This window comes from Triticum urartu, chromosome 1A (genome assembly GCF_056163025.1).
Source record: "Triticum urartu cultivar PI428250 chromosome 1A, HENAU_Tu73, whole genome shotgun sequence".
NCBI lineage: Eukaryota > Viridiplantae > Streptophyta > Magnoliopsida > Poales > Poaceae > Triticum > Triticum urartu.
The window spans coordinates 213,266,275-213,279,579 of NC_141873.1; the positions used below are offsets into that span (position 1 = coordinate 213,266,275).

Below are 13,305 nucleotides of genomic sequence, written 5' to 3' on the forward strand. Positions count from 1 at the left end.
CAGGCCCGCAGATATCAAAGCAGAGAAGTACGGGCCAAGACTTATAACGTTGGAGAACTCGTTCTACGCTTGCCGGAGAGGAAAAAGGACAAACTCAAGCCTAAATGGGAGGGTCCCTTCATCATTGACGAAGTCCTCACTGGAGGAGCGTACCGCCTGCGTGATGCGTCAAACAATCGCCTCGAGCCGAACCCCTGGAACACGGCCAGACTCCGAAGATTCTATGCCTAAGCACCGAACTCTTTGTTCGTCTCCTTCTCCCTGCTGTTTCCATAATACTTTTTTCTTTCTCTCTCTTTTAGTTTTTCTCTTTAGCCTTGAAGCTCTCGTGCGGTCAGACCGCGCACCTCGGACGCACACATATGCCTTCAAATATGTACGTCCATTATACCTGGGGGCTTCTTGTACAGAAGCTTGCTATTATTCTCCAGGCATCAAGCTCATCACATATGTGTTTTCCCCATATGTACCTTTTCTTCGCCATTATATGCATAAAGGGAGCACCTCTGCGATTGTTACTGCCGGGTCATCCGGATGTGTATCTTAGACTGGGTGAAGCCGAAATCTAGCGTTCTTAAGGGAATATTCGGTCGGTGAATTAAAGATGTTTTTTGCATTCGCTCCATTTGCGAACCCCCAGAAGATATATATATATATATATATATATATATATATATATATATAGGGTGGGTCTATTCTAATAACACCCCTTAGGCCTAGTTTGGCAGCAAAGTTTTTAGAAAACTGTTGTAATTGAAAACCAAAGTATTCCCATCGGTGGGCAAGTAATACCGCAGTTTCTAAAAACCAACGCTTTTCTCAGTTTTTACATGTGTTTGGCTGGTGTTGTTTTATCAAAGTTTTGACCAGGTATTTAGCATGCATGACTGAATATTTAGCTGCTGCTAACGGTGGCTGGTTGCATGCAGCCGCCATGCATGCACACGTCCACCCGACCTAGATGCTAGGATCTATAGAAAATGTATATCTCTGCTGCATCTACATGCATGTCACCTAACCTAGAATATGTCTATCCTAGAATCACGTATGGCCTTTGCTTGGTCCACTAGCGTTGAAGACTTGAACTAATCCACCTATATATACCCCTCTTCAAACGAACACACAATCACAAGATATTCTAGTCTTCACACAACAAGTTTCTCCTGATTTACAAATGTGATCTACAGGAAGTTAGCAGGTATGTTCTATTATCAATCATTTTTTTCGAGGGTTGGGGGATCTAGGAAAGTGTATACCTAAGATGTCATATGCATATTTGTGTAGGTGTGTTATATTGTCAATCAGAATGTTGGGTAATTTTTTGATGCGCAAACGTAGAGAAGATGATGAATTAGCTATCATCGAAGCTTTGTATGCTAATGATAGAAGCTCGGCCAACCACACACGTATACATACATCCATCCTTACGGGAGATCGGTACGTGCGAGAAGTTCTAGAAGGTCATGAATTGAGATGCAAACGAGATTTTTGGATGGAGCAGTATATTTTTGGTAACTTAGTCCAGTGCCTTCGAGAAAGATGCCATCTAAGAGATACAAATTTTGTCTCAGTGGAAGAACAAGTAGGCATATTTTTATATGCCGTTTCAAAGAATGCAACCAATCGTACACTCCAAGGGCAATTTCAGCATAGTGGTGAGGTCATAAGTCGCTATTTCCATATTGTGTTGAACGCCCTCATGATATTGTCAGGAAGTATAATACAGTTGCCTCCAATTAATGTTCCTCTCAAAGTTGCAAGCAATACAAAATTTATGCCATATTTCAAGGTATTATTCACCTTTTAACCCCTCAGTGCTATAACCATATATAAATACAAAGTTTTCATTGTATGTAATTTTTTTGTAGGATTGTATTGGAGCAATAGATGGAACACATATTCCAATTAGCATATCTCCAAATGACCAAGATCCATATCGTAACAGAAAGGGAACACTGTCACAAAATGTTATGGTTGCATGTGATTTTGATAATCATTTCGTCCATGTCAGCAGCGGATGGGAAGGTTCCGCTTCTGACGCTCGTGTTCTACAAGATGCTCTTGAAAATAACTTCTGTGTCCCCGAAGGAAAGTTTTATTTGGTGGATGCTGGTTATGCGAATATGCCTAATTTTATTGCACCATATCGCAATGTAAGGTACCATTTGGTGGAGCAGGCTAAATGCAATCAGCGGCCGCAGAATCCTCGAGAACTATTCAACCTAAGGCATGCACAACTTTGTAATCATGTTGAGCGTATAATTGGAGTTCTGAAGAAGCGTTTCCCTATACTAAAATGTGCATCGCAATACCCCATCGACTCGCAAGCAGAAATTGCGATAGCATGTTGTGCTCTTCATAATTTCATTTGTAGTAATGAGGGTGGCGAACAATGGTTGGACCAAGTTGAATTAGAGATTGATCCAGTAAAAATAATTGATGTTCCAAGTGGAGATATGAAGTATACAAATGACATACATTCTCTCAATGAGCGACGAGCACCAGGTAGCACAAAAAGGGATGAAATAGCCAATGCCATGTGGAATGACTATCAAGACTATCTCAGACGGACTAGAAGAAATACTGCATGACTTTCATTTGCTCTCCTTTTTATATATGTTTTTGTTCAGAAGTGTACTGAATAAAATAAATTCATTTATTTTAGCAATTTTTTTCCGGTAGGTTGGATGTCTCATGAGTACAATAAAATATGCAGAATATTAATATTCTATACGAGGAATGAATAAAAAGAATCAATAGAGTTATTGTGCTTCCTTTATTCACAATATAGAAAGAAACATGATACTACTTAATTGGCAACGATTCATGAAAGATGACACTGAACGAACGTATAATGAAATGGTAACATGATTAAATAAAATGTCTCCTGCTTTGGTAACCTTCAGACATGCGGGGCCACCACTTCTTTGATAATCACGGAAAGAACATCATTGTCTACTTCCATGAATGTTTGACGGTTTAGCATATCTTCTTCAGATGGTTAATCATCTTGTGCTGGTCACTTGGAGTGAGTCCCAATGTTTTAAGTTTCTGAATACAGTTTGGCATGCCATAAGGATCATTTTTGGGGTCATTCCTTTCCATTTGGGCCATCTTGATTTCCTTGTAGCTGTCAATTTGCTTTGTCTTCATTTCCTTATAAGTCTGCATTTCTTCTTCCCTCACAGAAACCAAGTTGGACAACACAATGTCCTTGCCTCTTTTCCCCTTAGTTTTGTCACTTCTATCATCAGATCCTTTTGAATTCTGAAGCCTCTTCCTTCGAGGTGAATCCACACTTGTTAAATCTTCTACTGCTGAAACATGATTTTCATTACTCCCTAGAGGTTCTGAATATCCACCATATGATAAATCAACATCATCACCATATATATTTCCACCCCAGTCATATTCTGGGATTGCTGATCCCGGAGCAGATAGTGTTGCCTCAGGAGTATCCATACTAGCAGCCCTCATAACATCATCAGTATAGGTTCCATGTTCAGGAAGCTGGGACATATTCTTGTACCTCTCTTCAGTACCATCAGTTGTCCTTTTGCAATGCTTGCCTTCTGCCATTTTACCTGCATACAAATTAGGTGACTAATAAGTGACATGATAGGATTAACTTCTTAATTTTAATCATTGTCAGAAACAAACCTTCGTGAATTTCATATAGAACATCATAGTATGGGAATGGTTTGTGCCTCCACTTGCGCTGTTCACTTGATAGCTCCTCCCATTTTTCATCTAAAGCCGTTGGAACTTTGTTCTTGGGATCCCAACCAAATCCACTCTTTTCCACAATAGACTTGACGACATTCAGTTCCTTCTTGAGCCTTTGCTCCCTATCTTTCAGCTGTTGAACAGTAAAATTAGCTCCAGGAGGTCTCGCATTTAATCGGTCTTTCATAGCCTGCCATCCTTCCTTTGTCCACCCATTTTGGCCATGGTACTTCCCCACATCTGAGTACTCTTTCATCATTGACACTAGAAAAGCTAAGCAACTATTAGTCCATGCTGCTCTGTCCTTTTTTGGCTCTGCAATTGTTTTTTAATTGTTAGTTGAAGATTGGCATATAATCATAGCAAGACAATATGATGCGTCGCCAAGTAAAGATGATGTACCTACTCAACATGACTACAGTTAGATGCTGAGCTAACTAGACAAGTGCAAGAAATAGATCAATCAGCCAGCATTCAATAGCAAGATTAATTTAACCAGGACGTACATCTAGTTCATTAATCAACTAGATTAAAGCAATGCAATCTTAGGAGTGTTGCCATCATATTTTTTTCTATATGTGCGTGTACTTTCAGTCCGGCCAAAATTATATGTGCGTGTACGTGCGCCGTTGGTACTGCATTGGCTACCTAGCAAAGCCTTGTGTGTACGAGTGTTCTTCAGACAGACCAATCGATCTACTCCATGAACTACTCAAGACATGCGCTACTTGCCAGAAATTAATAGGCATACAAGTACACGACCGAGAAGCAAGAAGCTTGGAAGATCACTGGAAACTAATCACTGCCCTCGTATTAGCCCACATTGACATCTACTCCTTGGAAGATCAGCATGGAGTAAATTCAATATGCCGCCCCTTGTGGCAGTATTGCATTCATCGGAAAGGGCATAGATGAGCGCATACCTTTTTTCCCTGGTGGTGGGCTTGATTGACTCATGGCCGATGGAGGAGATGGGAGACGGAGACTTGCAGGTGATGCTGGCTGGAAGAAGAAGCACCTGAGAAGAGAACGTACGTGAATCAAACAGAATCAGCTAATAAGCAGGAGATATAATCGAATTCGTTAGCGAGATAACAGTCAGAGGAAAAGTAGGAGGCGATCTCATCTGGATATAGACGGGGACGTCAACTGCGCCATTCGGTTTAGAAAAAAGAGCTCGGGACCTCTTTTTCCGAAACAGCAAAAATACCTTGGTTTCTGAGATACTCTGGTTTATAGAACTTCAGTTTTTCTGAAGCCAAACACATCAAAGTTTTCAAAACCATGGTTTTCTTCAGATACCGCAGTATTCTCCGAAAACTTTAAAAAAACCTTGCTGCCAAACGCAGCCTTAAGACCTTATTTTGCACATCAACTGGCTTATTCTGATAACACTCCTTCGTCCCCGACCGGAACCACATCCACCACCCACCCCCGGAGCGCACCCACCCCCGCACTACCCGCCTTCTTCCCCGCACGTCCCACGACCCAACTTCCCTAACACATCTCACCACCGTCGCCCCCCAATCCCCTCCCGCACCATCCACGGGTCCACCTGGACTTCCTATGCCGCCAGCAGTAGTTCCGCCCGGCGATCCCCTCCACCTTCCTCCGACACGGGGCGCTGTCGCCTTGACCAGGCCAAAGCAGCCACGCTCCTTCGCCACTTGATCCCGTTGCCTGCCACCTGCAGATCCGGTGACCCCCTACGTCGTGACCCACCCATGCGCCGTCGTGCCATGACCAACTGCCCAACCGTGATGCAACGGTCGCCGCCGTCCCACACGCATAGTCGCGCTCACCCAGGCACCGCTGCAAGCCTGCCAACGGACCACCTCGCCCGGATCCAGCGCGCCCCTGATCCACAACATCCACCAACCACCACGGTGGCCCGACCCACCTCCTTCCTCCAGCGTCGCCACCTGATTCCCGCGGGGGCGATGTGGAACTATGGATCCGGGGTTGGGGGAGGTTTGGCCGGCGCCGCCGGCCAGGCTGATCTCCAGTAGGAGCACGACCAGCGTGGAGGTGGAGGGAGGCCTCGCGTGCAGTGCCCATCTCCCACCGTTGCAGTGCGTGGCCGTCCACAAATGGTGCAGTTCACACCGCTGAAGGTCGCCCTCGGTCCATGTTTCCAGCGCGTGCAGCTCATAGCCCGCTGATTGTGTAGTGCGGCAGTGCGTGCTTGCATACAAGTGCGTCCAATGAGGAATTGCAATACACACTACTCCGCTTGTGCAGTTCGCGAAGCACTTGCGTGCAGAAAAATTTGACGGTGCGACTTTCTCTTGTTCTCCCCTTCTATAGGTCATGTCGCATTCCAAGAGCCACCCTCTATCAATCCACCACCATGGTCCATGGCTGCCGGATCTGGCCCAACAACCACTTCTGTCTCCGCTTCTCCCCATTCTAACTCTTTTCTTCTTCTCCAACATCCACCAGGAGGACGACGAGCAAGTCACAGGCAGCGACCACTGAAGTTGGGCGGCACGCGACCTTCCAGTACAGCGCGACAACGAAAACTTCTTCAGTAAGGACTTGCATCTCACCAGCGAGCGGCTTGCGGTTGGCACAGCACGGGCATGCAGTCCACTATAGCTTGCGGTTGGCGCAACGCGGTCGGCGTCCAGCACCCATGGGGGTAGCCTCTGTCAACCCATTCAGTTGAAGGAGCACTTGCTACTGACGAATCATGTTGATGTTCGACTCACAGTACAGAAGTGTACTCCGTGGGGAGTCGATGATGGCTACAAGCACCTGCTGAGTGCACGGCTTCAGCGACGACCTTTTTGTGATGCTCAGATGTGGTTTAGTGTAAATGTTGTTTGCAGTTTGCTTGGCTAGTACTCCGCCACTCGAGCAGCACGACCATAGTGATGCAATGCACCACGACTCCAGCGTGCACAGTGGGTGTGTGCCCTCCTCGACTCCACGCCACCTTGCAGTATGGGCGTCAGTGAATTCTTCTTCGTCAAAGACATGCAGCTCATTGGTGAGTGGCTCGTGGTTCAGGCAGCATGGGCGTGTAGTCCACTACTTGACTTCTATTTGTGTTTTGAGGTGGTGCAGTGCGGCGGTGTTTCTCCTTGGGGCATGGGTGTGGAGTACATTTTTTATGATAAAGTTGGGTGACGCAGTTTAGTCCATCCATGTGTTGCATTTTTTGGAGATTTTTTTTGAAGTGCACTCAGTTTTTCTAAAAAGAATATGTTTCATTATCCCTATGTATGAAATGCAAAAAATGTTTCGTGTTTCAAAAATTAGTTGGCTACATCAACGTCTATAGTCCGTTTGGTCCTTGGATGTGGTTCGCTTTTGAGAGTGATGCCGTTCACTTGCGCACATCGTGGAAGTGCAATTTTTTTTAGCGAAACAACTAAAAAATAATGTGGTCCACTACGATATTTGTCGCAGTTCACTTGCCTCATCTCTGCATTCCACTCTCGTTCATCAAAAAGGTAAAAAAAGACAACAAAAACTCGTATGAGAAAAATTACGTCCGACAAAAAGAAATTATGCAGCTCGCTTGCCCGTCTGATGCAGTGCAGTTTTCATTCTGACGCAGTGTGGTCGGACGTGTGATGTTGTTCATCCCGTAATGCAAAAAAATTGTTACGAAAGCGAAAAAAAGTAATGCGGTTCACTTCTTAATAGTGTTGTGGTTCATTTACACCCGATGTGAAGTGCACTCTACTTTCTCGTCCTTAAAAAAATTACGTTTGAATAAAATAAACCATGTAGTTCTCTAACGCGTCTGATGCACTGCGGTTTTTCGTCCGATGCAGTGCAGTTTTTAGTCGGATGAAGTACCCACGTCGATTTGGGTGTTGCGAAAAACAGAGTGTCCGTATTTCGGTAAATTCAAAACTGCTCCTAAACCGTAAGGAATTAGAGAGAGTGTTCTACATGAAAAAGTTGTGTCTCGTCGATATCTTTCCAACGGCATATCATTTGAATTGTTTCGATAACCGGTTTGTAAAAATTTCGCGAAAAACGACCGCTGCCTCTCGTCGTCCGCCACACGATTTTCAAAATTAACTTAAAACTGTAAGGAATCTCAAAACCATTTCTACATATAAAAGGTGTGCCTTGTCCATAGCTTTCTGACGAAGTACTACACGTCTTGTTTTGACAAACGGTTCAAAAACTAGAGGGAAAACAGTACCAAAAATTGCAAAAATTTCAAAAAAAAAAGAGAATTCCGCGATTTAGTAAATTTGAAACTGCTCTTAAACCGTAACGAATTAGAGAAAACAATAGTTATGAAAAAGATGCGCCTCCACTATATCTATCGAACGGTGTATCATTTGCCTCATTCCGACAAGCGGTTTAGAAAAAAATGCGAAAAAACGCTCGCTGCCACTCTTTGTGGGCCGCACCGTTTATGAAACTGCTCTTAAACCGCGGGGAATCTCGAAAAGTGTTCAACATGGCGAAGTTGCGCCTAATCTGTAGCTTTCCAACGGTATATTACACGCCTCGTTTCGATAAACGGTTAAAAAATTAGAGCGAAAATTGTACCAAAAAAACACTACACGCAGTTTTTTTCGAAACGAAGTTCACTAGTTTCTGTAATGCAGTGCTCTTGCTAAAGAAAGTGCAGTGCCCTTGCGTTGAGCATGCAGTGCGGAAGTGTTATCAGAATAACTATTCTGATAATATTATCAGAATAGACGGGCCGTATATAACTATTCTGATAATATTATCAGAATAGACGGGCTGTATATATACGCTAGTATGCTCGCGGAAATGTAATATATATGTATGTATATATATATAGTAGCACTATTCTGATCATGGGATCAGAATAGTTTTTTGGATCACGGCGCGCCCTATATAGCAGCGATCTGGGTGCTCGCGAACTCCCGAACCCGCTGCAGAAAAAAAGACCCACCCCACCACTGCTCGTCCCCAACCTCCCCCGATCCCATCGCCATCGAACTCCCTCCCCTCTCATCGGCCGCGCCCGACGCCTCTCCTCGGCCGCGGCCCCGCTCCCCGGCCGCCGCCCCGCGCGCCGCTTCCCGACCGCTGCCGCTGCCATCCACCGAGCTCCCCGCCGCCGCCCCCATCCATCGGGCTCGCCGCCGCCTTCCCAGCCACCCGACGGCCGCCGGCGCGACACAGCCATTGTGCATCGTCGCCGGACCGAGCCTTCCTCCCCCACCTTCCTCCTTGGCAGACGGGCCGCCTCCCCCACCTTCCTCCCCGGCAAACGGTTCCTGCTCATGCCGCCACCTCCACCACCTGCTCGTCGCTGCTTGGTTCCTGCTCGTGCCGCCGCCTCCACCACCTGCTCGCCGCTGCTCGGTTCCTGCTTGTGCCGCCGCCTCCACCACCTGCTCGCCGCTGCTCGGTTCCTGCTCGTGCCGCCACCCGGTTCAACAGCGCCTCACCGGTCACGTCCATATGCGGGTGCATCCCCGGTCTTCTGAAAAATGTTAGCGGTTGTCCTGTCCATCTCCCACAGCCGCCATGCCAGGAAGCAAGCTGGAGGTCCACAACCTATCCCCGTCTAATCTTCCGTGCTCCTCCCCCAAGTTCTTTGCTTCTTGAGTCACAGGAAGCCAGCCACGACCAGTGACCTTCCCTGCCAACTCTCTCTGACCTTCTCATTACCATCTCGCCCACCAAGTCGTGGCCATCACCGGACTCCCCCCCCCCCATCTCGCCCACCGAGTCGTGGCCATCTCCATTCATGCCGTTGTTAGGGCTCCGGCCTTCGGATGTGGAAATGAAAAATTGTGAAGTTCAGATTCTATCAAGCTACAGGTTCAGTGTTCTCACTTTTCTCTGAACAATTCAGATTTCTGCACCTACATTACGCGACGCAGCCTCTGCTGCCCACCTGGTTGCGTCGAGCAACAACTCATGCTCTCCAGCGTGTGAGTTGCTGCTGCCTGCTAGTGCTACAAGCACGCGAGTTACGTACCCTCCCTCTTTCTTGAATCCGTGCAACCAGGAGCATAGTACTTTGATGATGAATTGATTGTAAATGAGTGCATTGTTCATGAGTACGTTGGTGCAGATCTCATGTGCTTCTGTATGCACGTGTGGATGATGAATTGGTTATCCAGTACACCCATTCAAATATATGTGTTTCTATCTACTTTGTATAATCAAAATTTGAGATTTGTCAACTGATGTGGAAACATTGCTTGAGAAATTTGTATGTTGCTGGAGAGAAAAAGTTCTCACGACCTTTTGTATATATGAAACCTAGCTTTTTATAATAAAAATGCCCAAGTAATTCATATATGAAAACATCAGGAACTTTGATGGAGAAAAAATGGTAACACAAATAAAACATAAACATTTTTTAAGACAAACACATGTAAAATTCGTGCGAGAAGTTCATCTTTTTGCAAAGAAAAACTTCACAAGGAGAACAAAAGGAAGGAAAAGTATCACAACACAAAATATCAAACATGATCACCACATGAAACAAAGCAAGTTTGGAAAATAAAACAACATTATGTTTTTTGAGTAAGATTAACCAATCAATCCAAAAAAAGTTTTACGAAAATAAAAATTCATAAAAAAGGGATTCCTTGCTTCTAAATAAAAAAACATGAAGTTCAAATTTAAATAACCGAGAAGTTCAATATTTATTAGAAAGTCGGGAAGGTGAAACTAAAAATATAGTGTAGTTTAAAATGTTTTTGAAAAAACAAAATTTCTCCGTTTCTAAAAAACCTAGAAGTTCAAATTAAAATAACTGAGTAGTTCAGTGTTCATAACTTGGATTTATTCAGTTCCTAAAGAATAAAAACCAAGAAGTTCAAATTAAGATAACACGGAAGTTCGATGGTTATATAACATGAAGAAAAACAAGCTTCAACTATAAATGTGTTTAGTTGAGAAGTTCAAATTTGATAAAATAGAGAGTTCAAAGAAAATGTTATCACTATACAAAAAAAAGTTCCCATGGATTTTCCCATTATTGAAAATGGATAGCCAAAAGTTCAAAGTGACATAACACATGACTTTGATTCTTATTTCTTATAAAAAGAACATTGTTTTACGGTTTCAAAAAATGGAAAAAGAAAGTATTTCAAATAAACCAAGAAATCCAAATTATAAAAATAGAGAAGTTCAATATTTATAAAAAAGACAGGTTTCTCTTCGTTACTAAAGAATAAAATTAAAGAAGTTCCAATCTTAAAAAAAGGAGTATTTTGATGTTTACGGAAACTGAAATTCTTTCCATTTTTAGGAAAAATATATGTGTGAGGTTCAATTTTAAAAAATGTTTCATGCTTATTTGAAAACATTTTTTTCTAAGAATAAGAATAAGAAGTTCAATTCAAAATAACAGAGAAGTTCGAGATGTATAAAAAAACTCAGATTTGCTGCAAGAAGTTCAAGTGCACCTCTGTGCATGGTTCAGAATTTATATTGCGGGGCGTTCGACCTCCAATTACATGTTTTAAAATGGCAAAAAGTGACGTTCGACCTTCAATTGCATGTAATTCGGCGTATACACAAAAATGCGACAGAAGTTCATAGTGAAAACAACAATAAGTTCAAGTACTGCAAGGATTCCATTTCTGGTAAGAAATAAAAGTATTGAAAAATAAAAGCCCAAAAGGTTTGTTGAAAGAAGTTCAAGTGGTCTGTCCGGTGAAGTTCAAAAAAATTTGCGAGAGAGGTTTACTTTGTATTTCCATGTTCGAAAACACAAAAAGAAATTATTTCCTTTTGCGTTTTAAAATAATTCTCTCAATCCATAAAGAAGTTCAGTTATTATTTGATAGCAATTTGATTTCAAAAAAGAAAATAAAAATTTTAAATTATGAAAATGGAAAAAGTTAATGTACAACATGGTGTGTGTTTAATATGAAAAAAGGAATAAAAGGCAAGGTTTTCCTCGTTATTAAAGAATGGAAACAAGAAGTTCAAAAATTAAATAACAAAGAAGTTCAAGTTTTAATAATAAAGCGCTTCAAAATTTCATAAAAAGATTAAGAAATAAAACTAGGAAGTCCATATTAAAAAGATGGAGAAGTTCAATGATTATAGAAAACTCAGATTTTCCTCGTTATTAAAGAATGGAAACAAGAAGTTCAAAAAATTAAATAACGAGAAGTTCAACTTTTAATAATAGAGCGCTTCAAAATTTCGTAAAAAGGTTTAAGAAATAAAACCAGGAAGTCCATATTAAAAAGATGGAGAAGTTCGATGATTATAGAAAACTCAGATTTTCCTCGTTATTAAAGAATGAAAACAAGAAATTCAAAAATAAAATAACAAGAAGTTCAACTTTTAAAAATAGAGTGCTTCAAAATTCATAAAAAGGATTTAGAAAATCAGATTAAAAATTCATAAAAAAAACTCAGATATTTTCACGTAACCGAGAGAAGTTCGGATTGAGAACTGCCAGAAGTTTACGTACCACACGGTGTGCATTTTGTATTAAAAAGAATAAAAAACTAAGTGTAAATTTTTTGTTGTTATCAGTTCAAGTCCTCCGTCTGAGAAAGTTAAAAAATTTATTGTGAGAGAGGTTTGTACAAAAGGAATATCATTTGTGTAACAAGGACGAATGGATGAGAAAATTACAAACGAAAATACATCACAGAAGTTCAACGTGAAAACAGCAGGAAGTTCGACTACTATACTGAATGAATTTCAGATGAAAAACTTTTAAAATCGTTGCGAGTATGAAAAAACGATCAACACAGAAAAGTTGCGTGTTTACATCAGCTTTCCACTGGTATATTAGTTGCTCAATACCGGCGAGTGTTCCAGTGAGTGGATGGATAGCTATGGGCAAAAAAAGCACGTGAAAAACAGAGTGAAGTTCAAGTAGACATGCCGAGAAGTTTAGGTTCTACACGCGGTGCATTTTCAAAGAATCTGTTTCGCGATAAAGGCAGAACGCATGATCTATCTGTTTTTGAAATTACTTAAAAACGGCTAGGAATTAGTGAAAACCATCAACATGAAAAAGTTTCCCATTTTCCGTAGCTTTTCAGCGGTATATTATTTGCCCCATTTCGATAAAGTTTGTAGAAATTACGGCAAAAATACGTTTTTAGCCATTTTCAAAACTGACATAAAACCGTAATGAATTAGGAGAAACAATATATACAAAAAAAGTTTTGCATTTCTTCAATCTTTCCAACGCCATCATTTGCTGCATTTGGACATACGGTTAAAAAATTAGCTCAAAAATACGAACTCGGTGGAACTTGTACCATTTTCTAAATTACTTTTAAACCGTTCAAAATTAGAAAAAACTTTTAACATGAAAAAGTAGCGCATTTTCATAAGTTTCCAACGCCATATTATTTGCCTCAATTGGATTAGCCGTTTAGAAATGACATCGAAAATACGAACTCGGGTGTTCCGTTTGCGAAATTCTACGATTTTCCGAATTACTCTTTAACCGTAGGGAATTATAGAAAACTTTCAACATGTGGAAGAAGCGCTTTTGCAGCAGCTTTCCAACGCCATATTATTTGCCTCATTCCGATAAACAGTTTAAAATGCGATCGAAAATACGATTCTCATTTTTTGTACGAAGAAAAAACGGTTTTCAAAACTGCTCTTAAACCGCTTACATTTTGCCAAAAA

General features: G+C 41.9%; 2 protein-coding genes across 2 annotated transcripts; one reads left to right on the top strand and one right to left on the bottom strand.

The window, feature by feature from the left end:
• The first annotated feature begins 1,306 nt into the window (after positions 1-1,306).
• LOC147990621 (uncharacterized) lies at positions 1,307-2,591 on the top strand. Its single transcript, XM_087530109.1, has 2 exons — positions 1,307-1,789; positions 1,869-2,591. The coding sequence occupies exons 1-2, from the start codon at positions 1,307-1,309 to the stop codon at positions 2,589-2,591; spliced, it is 1,206 nt and encodes a 401-aa protein (XP_087386235.1).
• Positions 2,592-2,742: 151 nt separating this feature from the next.
• Positions 2,743-5,140, bottom strand: LOC125520095 (uncharacterized). Its single transcript, XM_048684935.2, has 3 exons — positions 4,650-5,140; positions 3,661-4,041; positions 2,743-3,584 (listed from the first exon to the last, which is right to left on the bottom strand). Exons 1-3 carry the CDS (start codon positions 4,681-4,683, stop codon positions 2,980-2,982), a joined length of 1,020 nt encoding a protein of 339 aa, XP_048540892.1. The 5' UTR covers positions 4,684-5,140; the 3' UTR covers positions 2,743-2,979.
• Between the last annotated feature and the right edge of the window lie 8,165 nt (positions 5,141-13,305).